The sequence below is a fragment of the Euprymna scolopes genome, chromosome 29 (assembly GCF_053919585.1).
Source record: "Euprymna scolopes isolate OS-2025 chromosome 29, ASM5391958v1, whole genome shotgun sequence".
In the NCBI taxonomy this organism is placed as follows: Eukaryota; Metazoa; Mollusca; class Cephalopoda; order Sepiida; family Sepiolidae; genus Euprymna; species Euprymna scolopes.
In genome coordinates this window covers 114,418,879-114,432,323 of record NC_136510.1, presented here as the reverse complement: position 1 = coordinate 114,432,323, position 13,445 = coordinate 114,418,879, and the positions used below count along the sequence as shown (strand labels likewise).

General features: G+C 31.9%; 1 protein-coding gene across 1 annotated transcript in view; it reads right to left on the bottom strand.

Annotated features, from left to right (window-relative positions):
- Positions 1–13,445, bottom strand: part of LOC145252826 (uncharacterized) — a 64,588-nt gene that overhangs the window by 6,464 nt on the left and 44,679 nt on the right. The window contains exons 10-12 of the mRNA XM_080112799.1: positions 11,888–12,003; positions 5,136–5,348; positions 1,916–2,106 (exon numbers count right to left, since the gene is read on the bottom strand). Of these exons, the coding sequence (XP_079968925.1) occupies positions 1,916–2,106; positions 5,136–5,348; positions 11,888–12,003 (520 nt within the window). The remainder of the gene's footprint in view (positions 1–1,915; positions 2,107–5,135; positions 5,349–11,887; positions 12,004–13,445) is intronic.

Below are 13,445 nucleotides of genomic sequence, written 5' to 3'. Positions count from 1 at the left end.
CATGTTTGCTGCAAGGCTAAAAATTAAAACATGAACCAATAGCTATTACATTACACATGCATATTTGTAATGCCGTCATTCCACCGTCACCTGGCAAATTCCATTTTTTTTTAATTTTCACCGGCTAAAACCCAAATATAAAGTTTCACATGGGTCTGAATACTCTATATATTAAGTTTCATGCCTGTAGACCAAAAACTGACAAGAGTTTGGTAGGCAAATTTTTTTAAACAAATATATATATACATACATAAAATATATATAGAAAGAGGTTCGTGTTTACTATAAGGTTTTTACACAAATATTACGCAAGTATACATCATGTAGAATATCTGCATAAATTACACGTAATAGTTTACTAAAGATGATCATCCTGTACAAAAACCAAAAAAACTAGTTTTGTACTGTACTGTAATGCTTCTACTTCATCAAGATATTTTGGTCCATCAGATCACTGCAAATTCTATCTGGACAGCTGTTTTTGTTTTGGTTGTGATGTCACACAGGATTAATGAAAATTCTGTCTGAGTGGGATTACTGTGTAATCTGAAAGTTATTCAGTTCCTGAATCAAATGGAATTTGGCAATTGGATTAGTCCAAGATTGTTCCGGAATTACAATCTTATCCGAAAAAAAAAAAAAAAAAAACGGCTTTAATCAATAAGAAGCAATCCATGCTACTATAGCCCTTTAGCTTTTTCCTATTTTTTTTTTTTGTTTTACATAGGAGTCACCACTTATCAAGACCTGAAGGCCACTCGAGGATAGGGGGTTAATGAGTATACAGAAGTTAATGGGGCAATATCATAGTCATCGTGGAAATTTGGCAAATTGGATTACTTCAGGGGACAGCTTATCAAGAATTTATGGTAGATTGAAGATGACCAAATTGTAGTAAGCTGGAAAGCAGGAAAACGGAAGAGAGTTCCACAGGCGTGCAGTTCTAAGAAAGAAGCTTTGCTCATGGAATCTACATTTAGGTTTAGGCACAGATAAAGAGTGGGTGAAATTATCAATAGTGGTTTCAGCTAGACAAGTGTTTTTCATGAAAGTTTGGTGAGGGGAGGACCATAGATTGGAGCTCAGATGAGCAACTGCCATGAAAATAACGATAAAGCAGAGATAGGTTTGCAATGTCTCTTCTGTGGGAAAGAAAAAAAAAAAAAAGAGATGATGTCCATTTGCAAATGTGAGATATTACAATCTAGAAAGTATAAGAAAACTTCCCCCGGAATCTAACTGACATGAGAACCCCGACACAAAAAGCCTTTTGCGGACATACACAAACGCGTGTGCCCATTTCGTCCTTTATATATATAGATGCACCATATTGATGAATGGCATTTTTTCTTTAAAAAGAAAATCTTTATATGCAACAAGATACACAATATTTCACACACCAAAGTTGAAAACATCAACATTAATCGCCTATCACCAAAATAAAATAACCTGAAAAAAAGAAATTAAAAAAAAATAAATAAAAAAAAGAAAAAAGAAATTAAAAAAGGAATTAAATAAAGAAATTTAAAAAAAATTTAAAAAAAGAATTAAAAAAATTTGTTTTAAAAATTAAAAAAAATAAATTAAAAAATTTTTTTTTTAAATTAAAAAAAAAGAAATTAAAAAGAAATTAAAAAAAGAAATTAAAAAAAAGAAATTAAAAAAAGAATTAAAAAAAATTTTTTTTTTAAATTAAAAAAAAAGAAATTAAAAAAAGAAATTAAAAAACCATGAAGGAGTGAAAGAATATATAAAAAGAAAAGATCAAATTCGTTTACGTCGAAACATCATTAAAAAAAACGCAAGAAATCACACGTTGAAATTGCAGGGATTTTCACGATAATTTAATCTCACGCTATAAACAAGATTGATTGGTATGATCTATTTCATATGAAAAATAATTGTTTGTTCTTACTTTTGATGTTCTTCTGTGCTTTGATCATCTTCCTGTGGAATGTAATATGGCACAATGTAAGGACAAGCGAGATGAAAATTGGCCAATAATAAGTCGCCTAAATCAGGAAAGTTTACCCACAATCCAACAACAACTGTGGCGATTGCATATGCAGATTCATGACTGGAAGAAACTTGCTCGGCTCCTTTTTTCTGAAAACCAAAAAAGCAAATTAAAAAAATTATTTTTGGAATTTTTGAGATGAGGAAATTATAATTTGGATCATTTGAACAATTATTCTCATCTCGGATGTTTTTCTCATGTTTAAACCAATAAACACGTTGTGCAACAAATAAACACACTGAGTAAAAATCAATTTGAAGTGAAAATCTTGTGACGTCGAAGATTCAATACTAAAAATAAAATTTACCCCACACTTCTACCGGTTGTGGTTGAGTACCAACTACTTTCATGAACTAAATAAATGCTTCAGTTTGAAATTTCATATTGATTCCAGAGTTCAAAAATTTACATTTGAAGAAGGTTTAACCACCAGATGCACAATTGCATGTTTTAATTGCTTCGTTGTGCATTTCAAAATTGAATACGAACAGAAATTTTATATCACAAACGAACAAACTACCTAATATACTACAACACAAAAATTAGAAAAAAACAAAAAAGTAATTCAATTGGCTGGGGACCCACATCGGCCTGAATGTATGAAACAAAATGAAAATGGCCAAAGCAGTTCAAAATTTGAAAGTTGCAAAGTAAAAATGTAAATGACACTAAAAACAGACAATGATAAAACCGACATCAATTTAACCATTGTGACAATAGATGTTCAGTTTCCTGAAAAACTAATTGCATTCTACACAAAAAGAAAAACAGTTTCATAGAAAGAATCAAAAATTTCAACAAATGCAAACAAAAACGCACACTTTTTACTGGGGTTCGGCTCCAAAAGATTTTTAGCAAAATAAATTTTTTTTTTTTTTTTTAAATAAATTAATTTAAATAAGTTGATTTACTTACTGATTTGAAAATTATTAAACCAATCCTTAACAATGAGACGTTGGGGCAATTAACCCAAACTTAAGTCAGGGAAAACATTATTTCATCTAATGGTAGTACTACTGAAATGTTTGGTGATGGCTGAGCTATTTCTGGTCTGTGCAGTAAATCACAATCAGAATACATTCAGGTTAATATGGGTTCCCAGCTTTAGAAATAACAAAATAACGTTCAAATAGATTTACTCAATTTAGTTAAATCAAAGTGGATCAATTTCTTTAGAACCAAATCAACATACCTATGCGAAACTCAAAGTGTAGTTATTGAAATTTAATAATATATCAATTTATATTTATTAAATAATTTGCATTTTTGGTCCCCCCGACAAAAGGAGGGTGGACCTGTAAATTCACCTTTGTCTGTCTGGCTGTACGCACTTTTTTCAATAACTACACCTCAGAATCTTTTGAAATTTTGCACAAACATTAAACATGATATGAGTAAAAAAGTAACAGAATGGATTTTCCGAAAAAAAACTCCGGTTGCACCCCCTAGGGGTGCCTTTCGGGTTAAAATGGCTAAAATTTACACTTTTCTGCTTATTTAAAAAAATTGATGCCTTGGATTTTTATAAAACTTTCTGAAAAGTTGTAACTAACTGATTTCTATATAATTTTGTTTGTCTATACTTTGCGATAACTCTTAGGTGTGCCCCAGGGGCTCTTTTAGGGCTAATAAAAACACTCCATTTTTGGGATTATTTTACCATATTTGTCCAAAATTTTCTGTGTATGGCTATTTAGCAGTTTTGCATGGTGCTGAACTCAAATTTAAATATGTTAAGACGTTGGGGACTTTTGGGGCTAAATGTGGGGGGGGGGTGATGATGGACTTAGTCATTTCTTTTTTTGCATGGTGCAGAACTCAAATTTACATATATTTAGACCTAAAACTGCACTATTTGTTCATTTTCACCAGGATTTGACGTCCCTTGGGGATTTGGGGGCTAAATGGGAGGGGGGAGAGGAAATGCTGAACTATTTCATCTTTTATGTCTCGTTCAATGTACACTCACGGGGGACCATACATGCTTCACTTGTTAATCATCAATCTACTCGAGCATAAATGTTAGTGTTTCTTCTCTGATTCCCAGACTGAAATTTCATCTTTTTGTTTGGAATTTTTTTTTTATAATATCAAATTATTATTATATAAAAGTTAACCAATCTTTTTTTCCATGCATTTTAATGAAAAATATGCATACTGAAATATTCTTATGAAAATTGGTATTAAAGCATCATTAGAAATTTAAAAACTTTGAATAAACAAATAAAACTGTTTTTTTAGAACATGTTAAGATTCAAAAGTATTTTATTAAAAGAAGGAAGAAAAACACATTCCAATTCTTAAAATATTGTTTCATTTTGGGATGAAGTTATGTTTAAAAACATCCATTCTAATTAGCTGTAGTTTGCAATTAACGTATCTATGCAACCATTTCTTACATTGCTCTTATTGTCTCTTATTGTGTGTGGATTGATCTATTATTTTTGTACATCATTCGCGTTAATATTACTTTTTTGCTCTATTAACAATTGAAGGTAACAAAGAAATAAAAGAAAAAGTTAAAATAATTCATTATAAACAAAAGGAAATATCACCACAAGCTTTAATACTATTTATTCTGTGGTTGGAGAGGAAAAGAGAAAAAAAGTGATACAGCGAGTAAAATTGTGCTAATTTTGTATTTAGTTTTTATTTTTTCTGCAAGGACCAGTGGCGTAACGGATAAAGTAGTAAGTAAAATTTAGTTCTAAATAACACTCTTCTGGAGGTTGAAGGTTCAATCGTCAGTTGCAGATGACACAAACAACACAATTGCAAATTACATAAGACTGCTACCTGGTCAGGAGAGACAGAATGAGAGTATGCTACCCATGTAGATTAAACAGTTCCATTTGAAATGCCGTGCAAATTCCTAAGTTCAACAAGATTTCCCAGAAGAAGGACGGGGGTTACATTGGCTGAAACATTGTAAAAGCAACACTCCAAATGAGAACAATAATCTAAATAATTCAAATCCTTTTTCATATTTAATTGGCTTTACAAACTCACTTTATTTTGATTCTAACAATTTCATAAAATTTTAATTTGTAACCAAACATGTTGCATTTTTTTCTAGCAAATAAAATTAATAAAAAAAATCAAAACATTCAATACTTACGACCAACATTTTTGCAATGAGGTATTTAGCAAACATGATGCCTTCTGGTTGATCTTTAGCCGAAATATATTTATTTGATACTTCAATGTTTTGTCCCTGAAGAAGTAACGTCAATTTGTTGAGTTTATCTTTTAAATGAGATCCACTTAGAGGAGAGATTGCGTTAATTAAGATATTTGCCGCCTTTCTGATCTTGAACCGATATTCCTTCAACTGAAAAAGAAAAAAAAATTCATTTTAGCATTGTTTATTTATAGATATTTTTTTTTTCTTGTACATGTATAACAAATTTGGATTTTACAAATGCAGAGAAAATCTTTACAGAATATAAAAAGTATGATAGACCAAGAGTTGAGTATATGCGTTGCATGGTGAGAAATTATATCAGAATGATGCCATCGATGTGTAATGCGAGTCTTAAAGACAGATTTAATTTTGATGGACTCAGAGGGTGGTTAAATTTGAACAATATTGAGAGATGTACGCAGAACAGGAGACTTTGATGGTTTGGTTGAAAGAATGGCTGAAAGTGTTTTTGTTTGCAGATGTAGACCAGTTGAGGTAGCAGGTTAATTAGCAGAAAAAAGCAAAAGAAAACATGAGAGGAAGTGATAAAGATGGACTTAAGAAAAGACCTGGCCGGAGATAGGTTAGTTTATAAGTCAATTTTTTAAAAACCGTCCGACACATGTCGACACATTATAAAACAAATGATAAACCGAATGCGATTAACATAAAATCTTATAAAGTTGCATCCAATCAATGTTTAATAGTGAAAATATCATGTCAAACTTAAGTGCAACAGATTGATCAACAAATGAGCAGCCTTTTACAGAATTGCACAAAAAATGGCAGATCCCCCACTAACCAACAATCACGAGGTTGTCTCCTCAGCAACCGACAAGGCTAACATGCTTGCCAGTCGGTTTGCCTCAAACTCCACACTGGACCCTTCCAACCACCCCCTACCTGACTTTCCTATGCGGACAGACGCCACACTAGACGATCTGAAAACCACCCCTGCTCAGGTGCATGCTATCATAAAAAACCTTGACACCTCAAAAGCATGTGGACCCGATCTTATCCCAGCTGTGCTATTAAAAAAGTGCTCAGCCGAAGTAGCTCCAGTTCTCTCCAAACTCTACAACAAATGTCTTAATGAAGCTTGCTTTCCGGGCTGTTGGAAAACTGCTTCTGTTGTACCAGTATTCAAGAATTCTGGCGAAAGGACAGACCCATCAAATTATCGCCCCATTAGCCTCCTCCCACTTTTTGCCAAAATATTTGAGACCATAATTAACCATGCTCTAGTCCATCATCTTACAGATGCTAAACTACTGACTGACAAACAATATGGATTTAGACAAGCCCGTTCCACAGCAGACATCCTCACCGTGATCTCTGAACGTATATACCAATCACTGGACAAAGCGGGGGAAGGCAGAGCGGTAGCTCTAGATATATCTAAGGCTTTTGACAGGGTATGGCATGAGGGTCTCCTCAGGAAGATTAGATCTTACGGTATCACTGGTAGAATACTTAACATAATTAAATCCTTCTTAGATAAGAGAAAAATCCAGGTAGTCCTCGACGGTCGCACATCTAAACAATATGATATAAATGCGGGAGTGCCCCAGGGTTCTATCCTTGGACCTCTATTGTTCCTGATATTCATAAATGACCTCCCCGACAACATTGCCTCTGAGATGGGTATATATGCTGATGACACTACACTATATGGCAGACACGACAGGAAGACGAATGAACACATTTCTAAAGAAATGGCAGAAACACTAGAGGAAGACCTCCAATCTGTAGTGGAATGGGGACAAAAGTGGTTGGTCGCGTTCAATGCTGCCAAGACTAAACTAGTTTCATTCAATAATTACAAGAAACCCTCTCTACCACCAATAGCAATGGCCAACGACTCTTTATCTGAGAGTCCATCTTTCAAACTCCTTGGCCTAACGTTCACAGGAAACATGAGTTGGAACAATTACATTGAAGGCATTGCCAGGGCCGCTGCAAGAAAGGTAGGCTCTCTCTACCGTGCTAGAAAACTACTAACACCCGAAAGTATCCTGTACCTCTATAAGGCCACCATTCGCCCATGTATGGAGTATTGCTGCCACATCTGGGCTGGTGCATCTGCTACTAGTCTCTCGCTCCTTGACAAGGTTCAAAAGAGAGTCGCAAATCTGATAGGCCCTGAACTGGCATCTAAGCTTCAGCCTCTGTCCCATCGACGAAATGTTGCATCCCTCTGCCTGTTCTACAAGTATTTTAGTGGTGAATGCTCTGATGAACTGCAATCACTTGTGCCCCCACGACGCGAGCACCCTCGACAAACCCGACAGGCTACTAGATCCCACCCCCACACTGTAGAGGTCCCTAGATGTAAAAGATCTTTTTACTCCAATAGTTTCTTCCCCAGAACCGCAAGACTCTGGAATTCCATTCCAGGTCCCTGCTTCCCCAACAGTACTGACGTGCAGAAGTTCAAGTGTAACGTGAACCGACACCTTGCTGCCCAAATCCCTACATAGTACCCCAGTAGTTGTTGCCCCTGATAGTAGCCCCCTACACCAAAGTGGCAATTTGCCTTGTTTGGGGTGAAAATGTAATAAAAAAAAAAAAAACAAAAAAAAAACAGACTGAGCAGCTGATAGAGTTACATCCGTTCAATCTGCATGTTTAACACAGAAAATCTATACTCGAATAAATTTGAGTTTTTTGTGTGTATTGTTATTCATATTAAAAATCCTTTTTTCTATTTATTTAAAAAGAAAATACAATCTTGTTATATATGGCTCATGGAATTGCATTTATCTGCAAAAGATCTAATTTGCATATTCTTTTAAACATTCATTTCAATTAATTCCCTATCAGTTTTTTCGGTTTTCTTATGGGATGATCATCTTTAGTTAACTAATACGTGTAATTATATTCATGCAGATATTATACATGATTTATACTTGCGTAATATTTGTGTAAAAACGTTATTGTAAACACAAACCTCTTTCTATATATATTTATGCATGCATATATATATATATATATATATATATATATATATATATATTTAAAAAATGTTGCCTACCAAACTCCTCTTATTTTTTGGTCTACAGACATGAAACTTAATATATAGGGTATTCAAACCTATGCAAAACTTTATATTTGGGTTTAAGCCGGGGAAAATTGGTACAAAAGTGTGAAACTTTAAAAAAATTAAATTTACCAGGTGAAGGTCGAATGACGGCATTACGAATATGCATGCGTAACGTAATAGCTATTAGTTCATGTTTTAATTTTTAGCCTTGCAACAAATGTCTTCTTAGTTCATGCATTAACCTCAAAGGAAAAAGTAAATCGTAAGCTAAATATTTAGGTTTCAATTCTCGGTGGTGGTGCACAAGTCATTTTCTTTTTTTTAACTTTTTAAATCATTACTATATATTGGATCTAATATAATATAATAATAAATACGAAAACTGCATTAATCAAAATATCATATTTAAGCGTATTTTACGATCGGGCAAAGCTGGGCAGCCTGCTAGTAACATTTCAAAGTAAAGAGGGTCATAAAAAAAAAAAAAAAATGAATAAATTGGAAATAAAATTCTTGATATGTTCACTTGATTTATGTTTAGTGTTTTGTTTGATTTATGCTTTTTTTTTTTTTTTTTTTTTTGTACCAAACCATTTTAGGTTATTTAATGCTTAATCTAATCATTTCCACAATATTTTCATTTAAATATTAAGAATTTGATGCATAAAATTACATCAAATTCCTAATATTTTAAATATGGTTTAACAAACACACACAATTTTCCGTGGTAATGGAGAGATAACATGGTAATTTTAAAATTATCAAACAATGCTCTCGTCAATATTCCAGAATTAGCATCAGAATCAGTCATCCTTTGGTCGTCCCTACCTCCGCATGTGGCAAGCAAAGATATGAAATACAAACGAATGAAGTGAGATTTACAATTTTGCTTCTGCACTATTACTTTGATGCGACCGTCGAGCATTGTTGTTATTGATGTTGTCGGAAAATATTTCTTGTTATTGATGTTGTCGGAAAATATTTGTTGTTATTGATGTTGTTGGAAAATATTTGTTGTTATTGATGTTGTTGGAAAATATTTGTTGTTATTGATGTTGTTGGAAAATATTTGTTGTTATTGATGTCGTCGGAAAATATTTGTTGTTATTGATGTCGTCGGAAAATATTTGTTGTTATTGATGTCGTCGGAAAATATTTGTTGTTATTGATGTTGTTGGAAAATATTTGTTGTTATTGATGTAGTTGGAAAATATTTGTTGTTATTGATGTCGTCGGAAAATATTTGTTGTTATTGATGTCGTCGGAAAATATTTGTTGTTATTGATGTTGTTGGAAAATATTTGTTGTTATTGATGTAGTTGGAAAATATTTGTTGTTATTGATGTCGTCGGAAAATATTTGTTGTTATTGATGTTGTTGGAAAATATTTGTTGTTATTGATGTCGTCGGAAAATATTTGTTGTTATTGATGTCGTCGGAAAATATTTGTTGTTATTGATGTTGTTGGAAAATATTTGTTGTTATTGATGTAGTTGGAAAATATTTGTTGTTATTGATGTCGTCGGAAAATATTTGTTGTTATTGATGTCGTCGGAAAATATTTGTTGTTATTGATGTTGTTGGAAAATATTTGTTGTTATTGATGTAGTTGGAAAATATTTGTTGTTATTGATGTCGTCGGAAAATATTTGTTGTTATTGATGTCGTCGGAAAATATTTGTTGTTATTGATGTCGTCGGAAAATATTTGTTGTTATTGATGTTGTTGGAAAATATTTGTTGTTATTGATGTCGTCGGAAAATATTTGTTGTTATTGATGTTGTTGGAAAATATTTGTTGTTATTGATATCGTTGGAAAATATTTGTTGTTATTGATGTCGTTGGAAAATATTTGTTGTTATTGATGTTGATGGAAAATATTTGTTGTTATTGATGTAGTTGGAAAATATTTGTTGTTATTGATGTTGATGGAAAATATTTGTTGTTATTGATGTAGTTGGAAAATATTTGTTGTTATTGATGTCGTTGGAAAATATTTGTTGTTATTGATGTCGTCGGAAAATATTTGTTGTTATTGATGTTGATGGAAAATCTTTGTTGTTATTGATGTTGATGGAAACTATTTGTTGTTATTGATGTAGTTGGAAAATATTTGTTGTTATTGATGTTGATGGAAAATATTTGTTGTTATTGATGTAGTTGGAAAATATTTGTTGTTATTGATGTCGTTGGAAAATATTTGTTGTTATTGATGTTGATGGAAAATATTTGTTGTTATTGATGTCGTCGGAAAATATTTGTTGTTATTGATGTCGTCGGAAAATATTTGTTGTTATTGATGTCGTTGGAAAATATTTGTTGTTATTGATGTTGATGGAAAATATTTGTTGTTATTGATGTAGTTGGAAAATATTTGTTGTTATTGATGTTGATGGAAAATATTTGTTGTTATTGATGTAGTTGGAAAATATTTGTTGTTATTGATGTCGTCGGAAAATATTTGTTGTTATTGATGTCGTCGGAAAATATTTGTTGTTATTGATGTCGTTGGAAAATATTTGTTGTTATTGATGTCGTTGGAAAATATTTGTTGTTATTGATGTTGATGGAAAATATTTGTTGTTATTGATGTTGTTTGAAAATATTTGTTGTTATTGATGTCGTTGGAAAATATTTGTTGTTATTGATGTTGTTGGAAAATATTTGTTGTTATTGATGTCGTTGGAAAATATTTGTTGTTATTGATGTTGATGGAAAATATTTGTTGTTATTGATGTTGATGGAAAATATTTGTTGTTATTGATGTTGTTGGAAAATATTTGTTGTTATTGATGTTGTTGGAAAATATTTGTTGTTATTGATGTTGTTGGAAAATATTTGTTATTGATGTTGTTGGAAAATATTTGTTGTTATTGATGTTGTTGGAAAATATTTGTTATTGATGTTGTTGGAAAATATTTGTTATTGATGTTGATGGAAAATATTTGTTGTTATTGATGTTGATGGAAAATATTTGTTGTTATTGATGTTGTTGGAAAATATTTGTTATTTATGTTGTTGGAAAATATTTGTTATTTATGTTGTTGGAAAATATTTGTTGTTCTTGATGTTGTTGGAAAAAATTTGCTGTTCTTGATGTTGTTGGAAAAAATTTGCTGTTCTTGATGTCGTTGGAAAAAATCTGCAACCATGCTGGTTAATGAATTGATGCGATCAATGAGGAGAACTTCATGCAGACCATCCTAAGGAACAATCTTCATGAATTGTAGAAGTTTGACACTTAACATTAACAACCATTAGATGCAGTTATGTATCATACTAAGAACAATTTGGGTAGAGAAAGTTTGGGTGCTCATAAAAATGTAGGAAGTTTTCAGAGTGTCACCAGGGGGGGAGGGGTAACTTGCCCCAAGGATGTCCGAGACAGTTTCCTAACATATACACTCATCTCCCAGAAATCAAAGTAGCTATGGTGATGTAGAAATTAGGGTTTGTTTGTTTTAAGGTGATTTAACGTGGAAACACAAAAACTAATGTACATATCAAACACATATTGTAGCAAAGAGAAAAAAATTTTAAAGAAACATTAAAACCATTTTTTATCTATTTTGTTTATAACTCTAGGCAACACCAGGTACCCTGCCATTTGCATATAAAACACAAAGTTACATTTTTGTCTTACCTGTACATTATTTAAAAAGGCATCAAGGTGAGCTTCTACTTCTTTGAGTTTTGCTTGAAGACGAAGATATTCTTTCAACGCTTCAGGATCGATAAACTGAGAAAATCTTTTCAAGGCTGAAAAAAAAAAAAAAAGGTTTGTAGAAAATAAATTTTTTTGGTCACAAGTGAATTAAAATGAAAAATATTTTTGGTCACAAGTGAATTAAAATGAAAAATATTTTTGGTCACAAGTGAATTAAAATGAAAAATTTTTTTGGTCACAAGTGAATTAAAATGAAAAAATTTTTTTAATAATTTTTTTTTATCAACTTTATTTCACACCTTCACTCGACTAAAAATAGAATGAGGTTATGAAAAAGTAGTGTCGGGACAAGTAATAAGAATCAGAAAAATCGGAACTTACGGGGGTATCGAAATCGATATCGGAAAAATTTGTGCCTATTTTCCGATGCCAAAAACTATTCCTTTATCATTTTTTATTTGATTTTGTTTCAGACAAAATCTTCCACTGCTGGTAGTAATAATGAAATGATATTGATTTTAATCTATTTTTTTTTTTTTTTTTACATGGTGGTCACCACTTATCAAGGCCCAGAAGCCACTCAGGGATAAGAGTTATTGTGTGTACAGTAATCTACCAGTAAAACTAAAATCTATAGACCACCCCTCCCCAACAAATTAGAAAATATAAAAACACATTTAACGTGTTTTTACTGTAATCCAGAGGAAAAAATAAGATAGTTGAATATTTAGAGATTTAGAAATAATCGGTATCAGTAATTGCATTGGAATCAGGAATTTAAATTGGAATTGGTAACTGTATTGAAATCGTCCCATCACTATGAAAAAGATTTGATGTCACAAGAACTTTCGGTTTCTATGTCACTCGTAAGCACGAGCATGCTGCACATCGGCTTGCCATGAAATTTTGCGTTCAATTCAAAAGCAAGAAAAACTGTAAATCACAAATAGTTTTGCATCGAATAAAAAGACAAATCACTGCACGTAAAAAAATAAACTTACATGGAAAGAAAATATGGTTTTTGCCCAGAATGCCCCCAATATTAAAAAACAAAAATAAAGAAAAATGTGTTATTTACAACTGAATTTACTAAGTACTTTATCCACTAAGCCATGGATTTTTGCAGTTCACAAGGATGAGTGGTGTAGTGGATAAAGTACTTGGTAAAATTCAGACGTTCTAGAGGTTAAACTGGGAAACAGTAAATTAATTAGGACTTTCTACCCAATCATGGCAGACAGAACAAGAGCATGCTATCCCCATGGACTTGTTCTAGATTTCTAAGCTAATGGAATAAATAAACTTGTTTCTTGTTGGCAAAACTGTGTCGATTCTAATGGTTCTTATTTCGATTAATAAAGTTTATTAAGGAAGTAGTTATAGTCTTTTGAAGTTGAACGTCAAAAAATTACATTATTTTTGCACCAACAGAATATATTATTAAATGACAAATCATTTTGATTTAAAATCAAGTTAATATTATGCATGTTAAATTGAGAAAAATACAATTGAAATGTGTCAAAATTATAGTGAA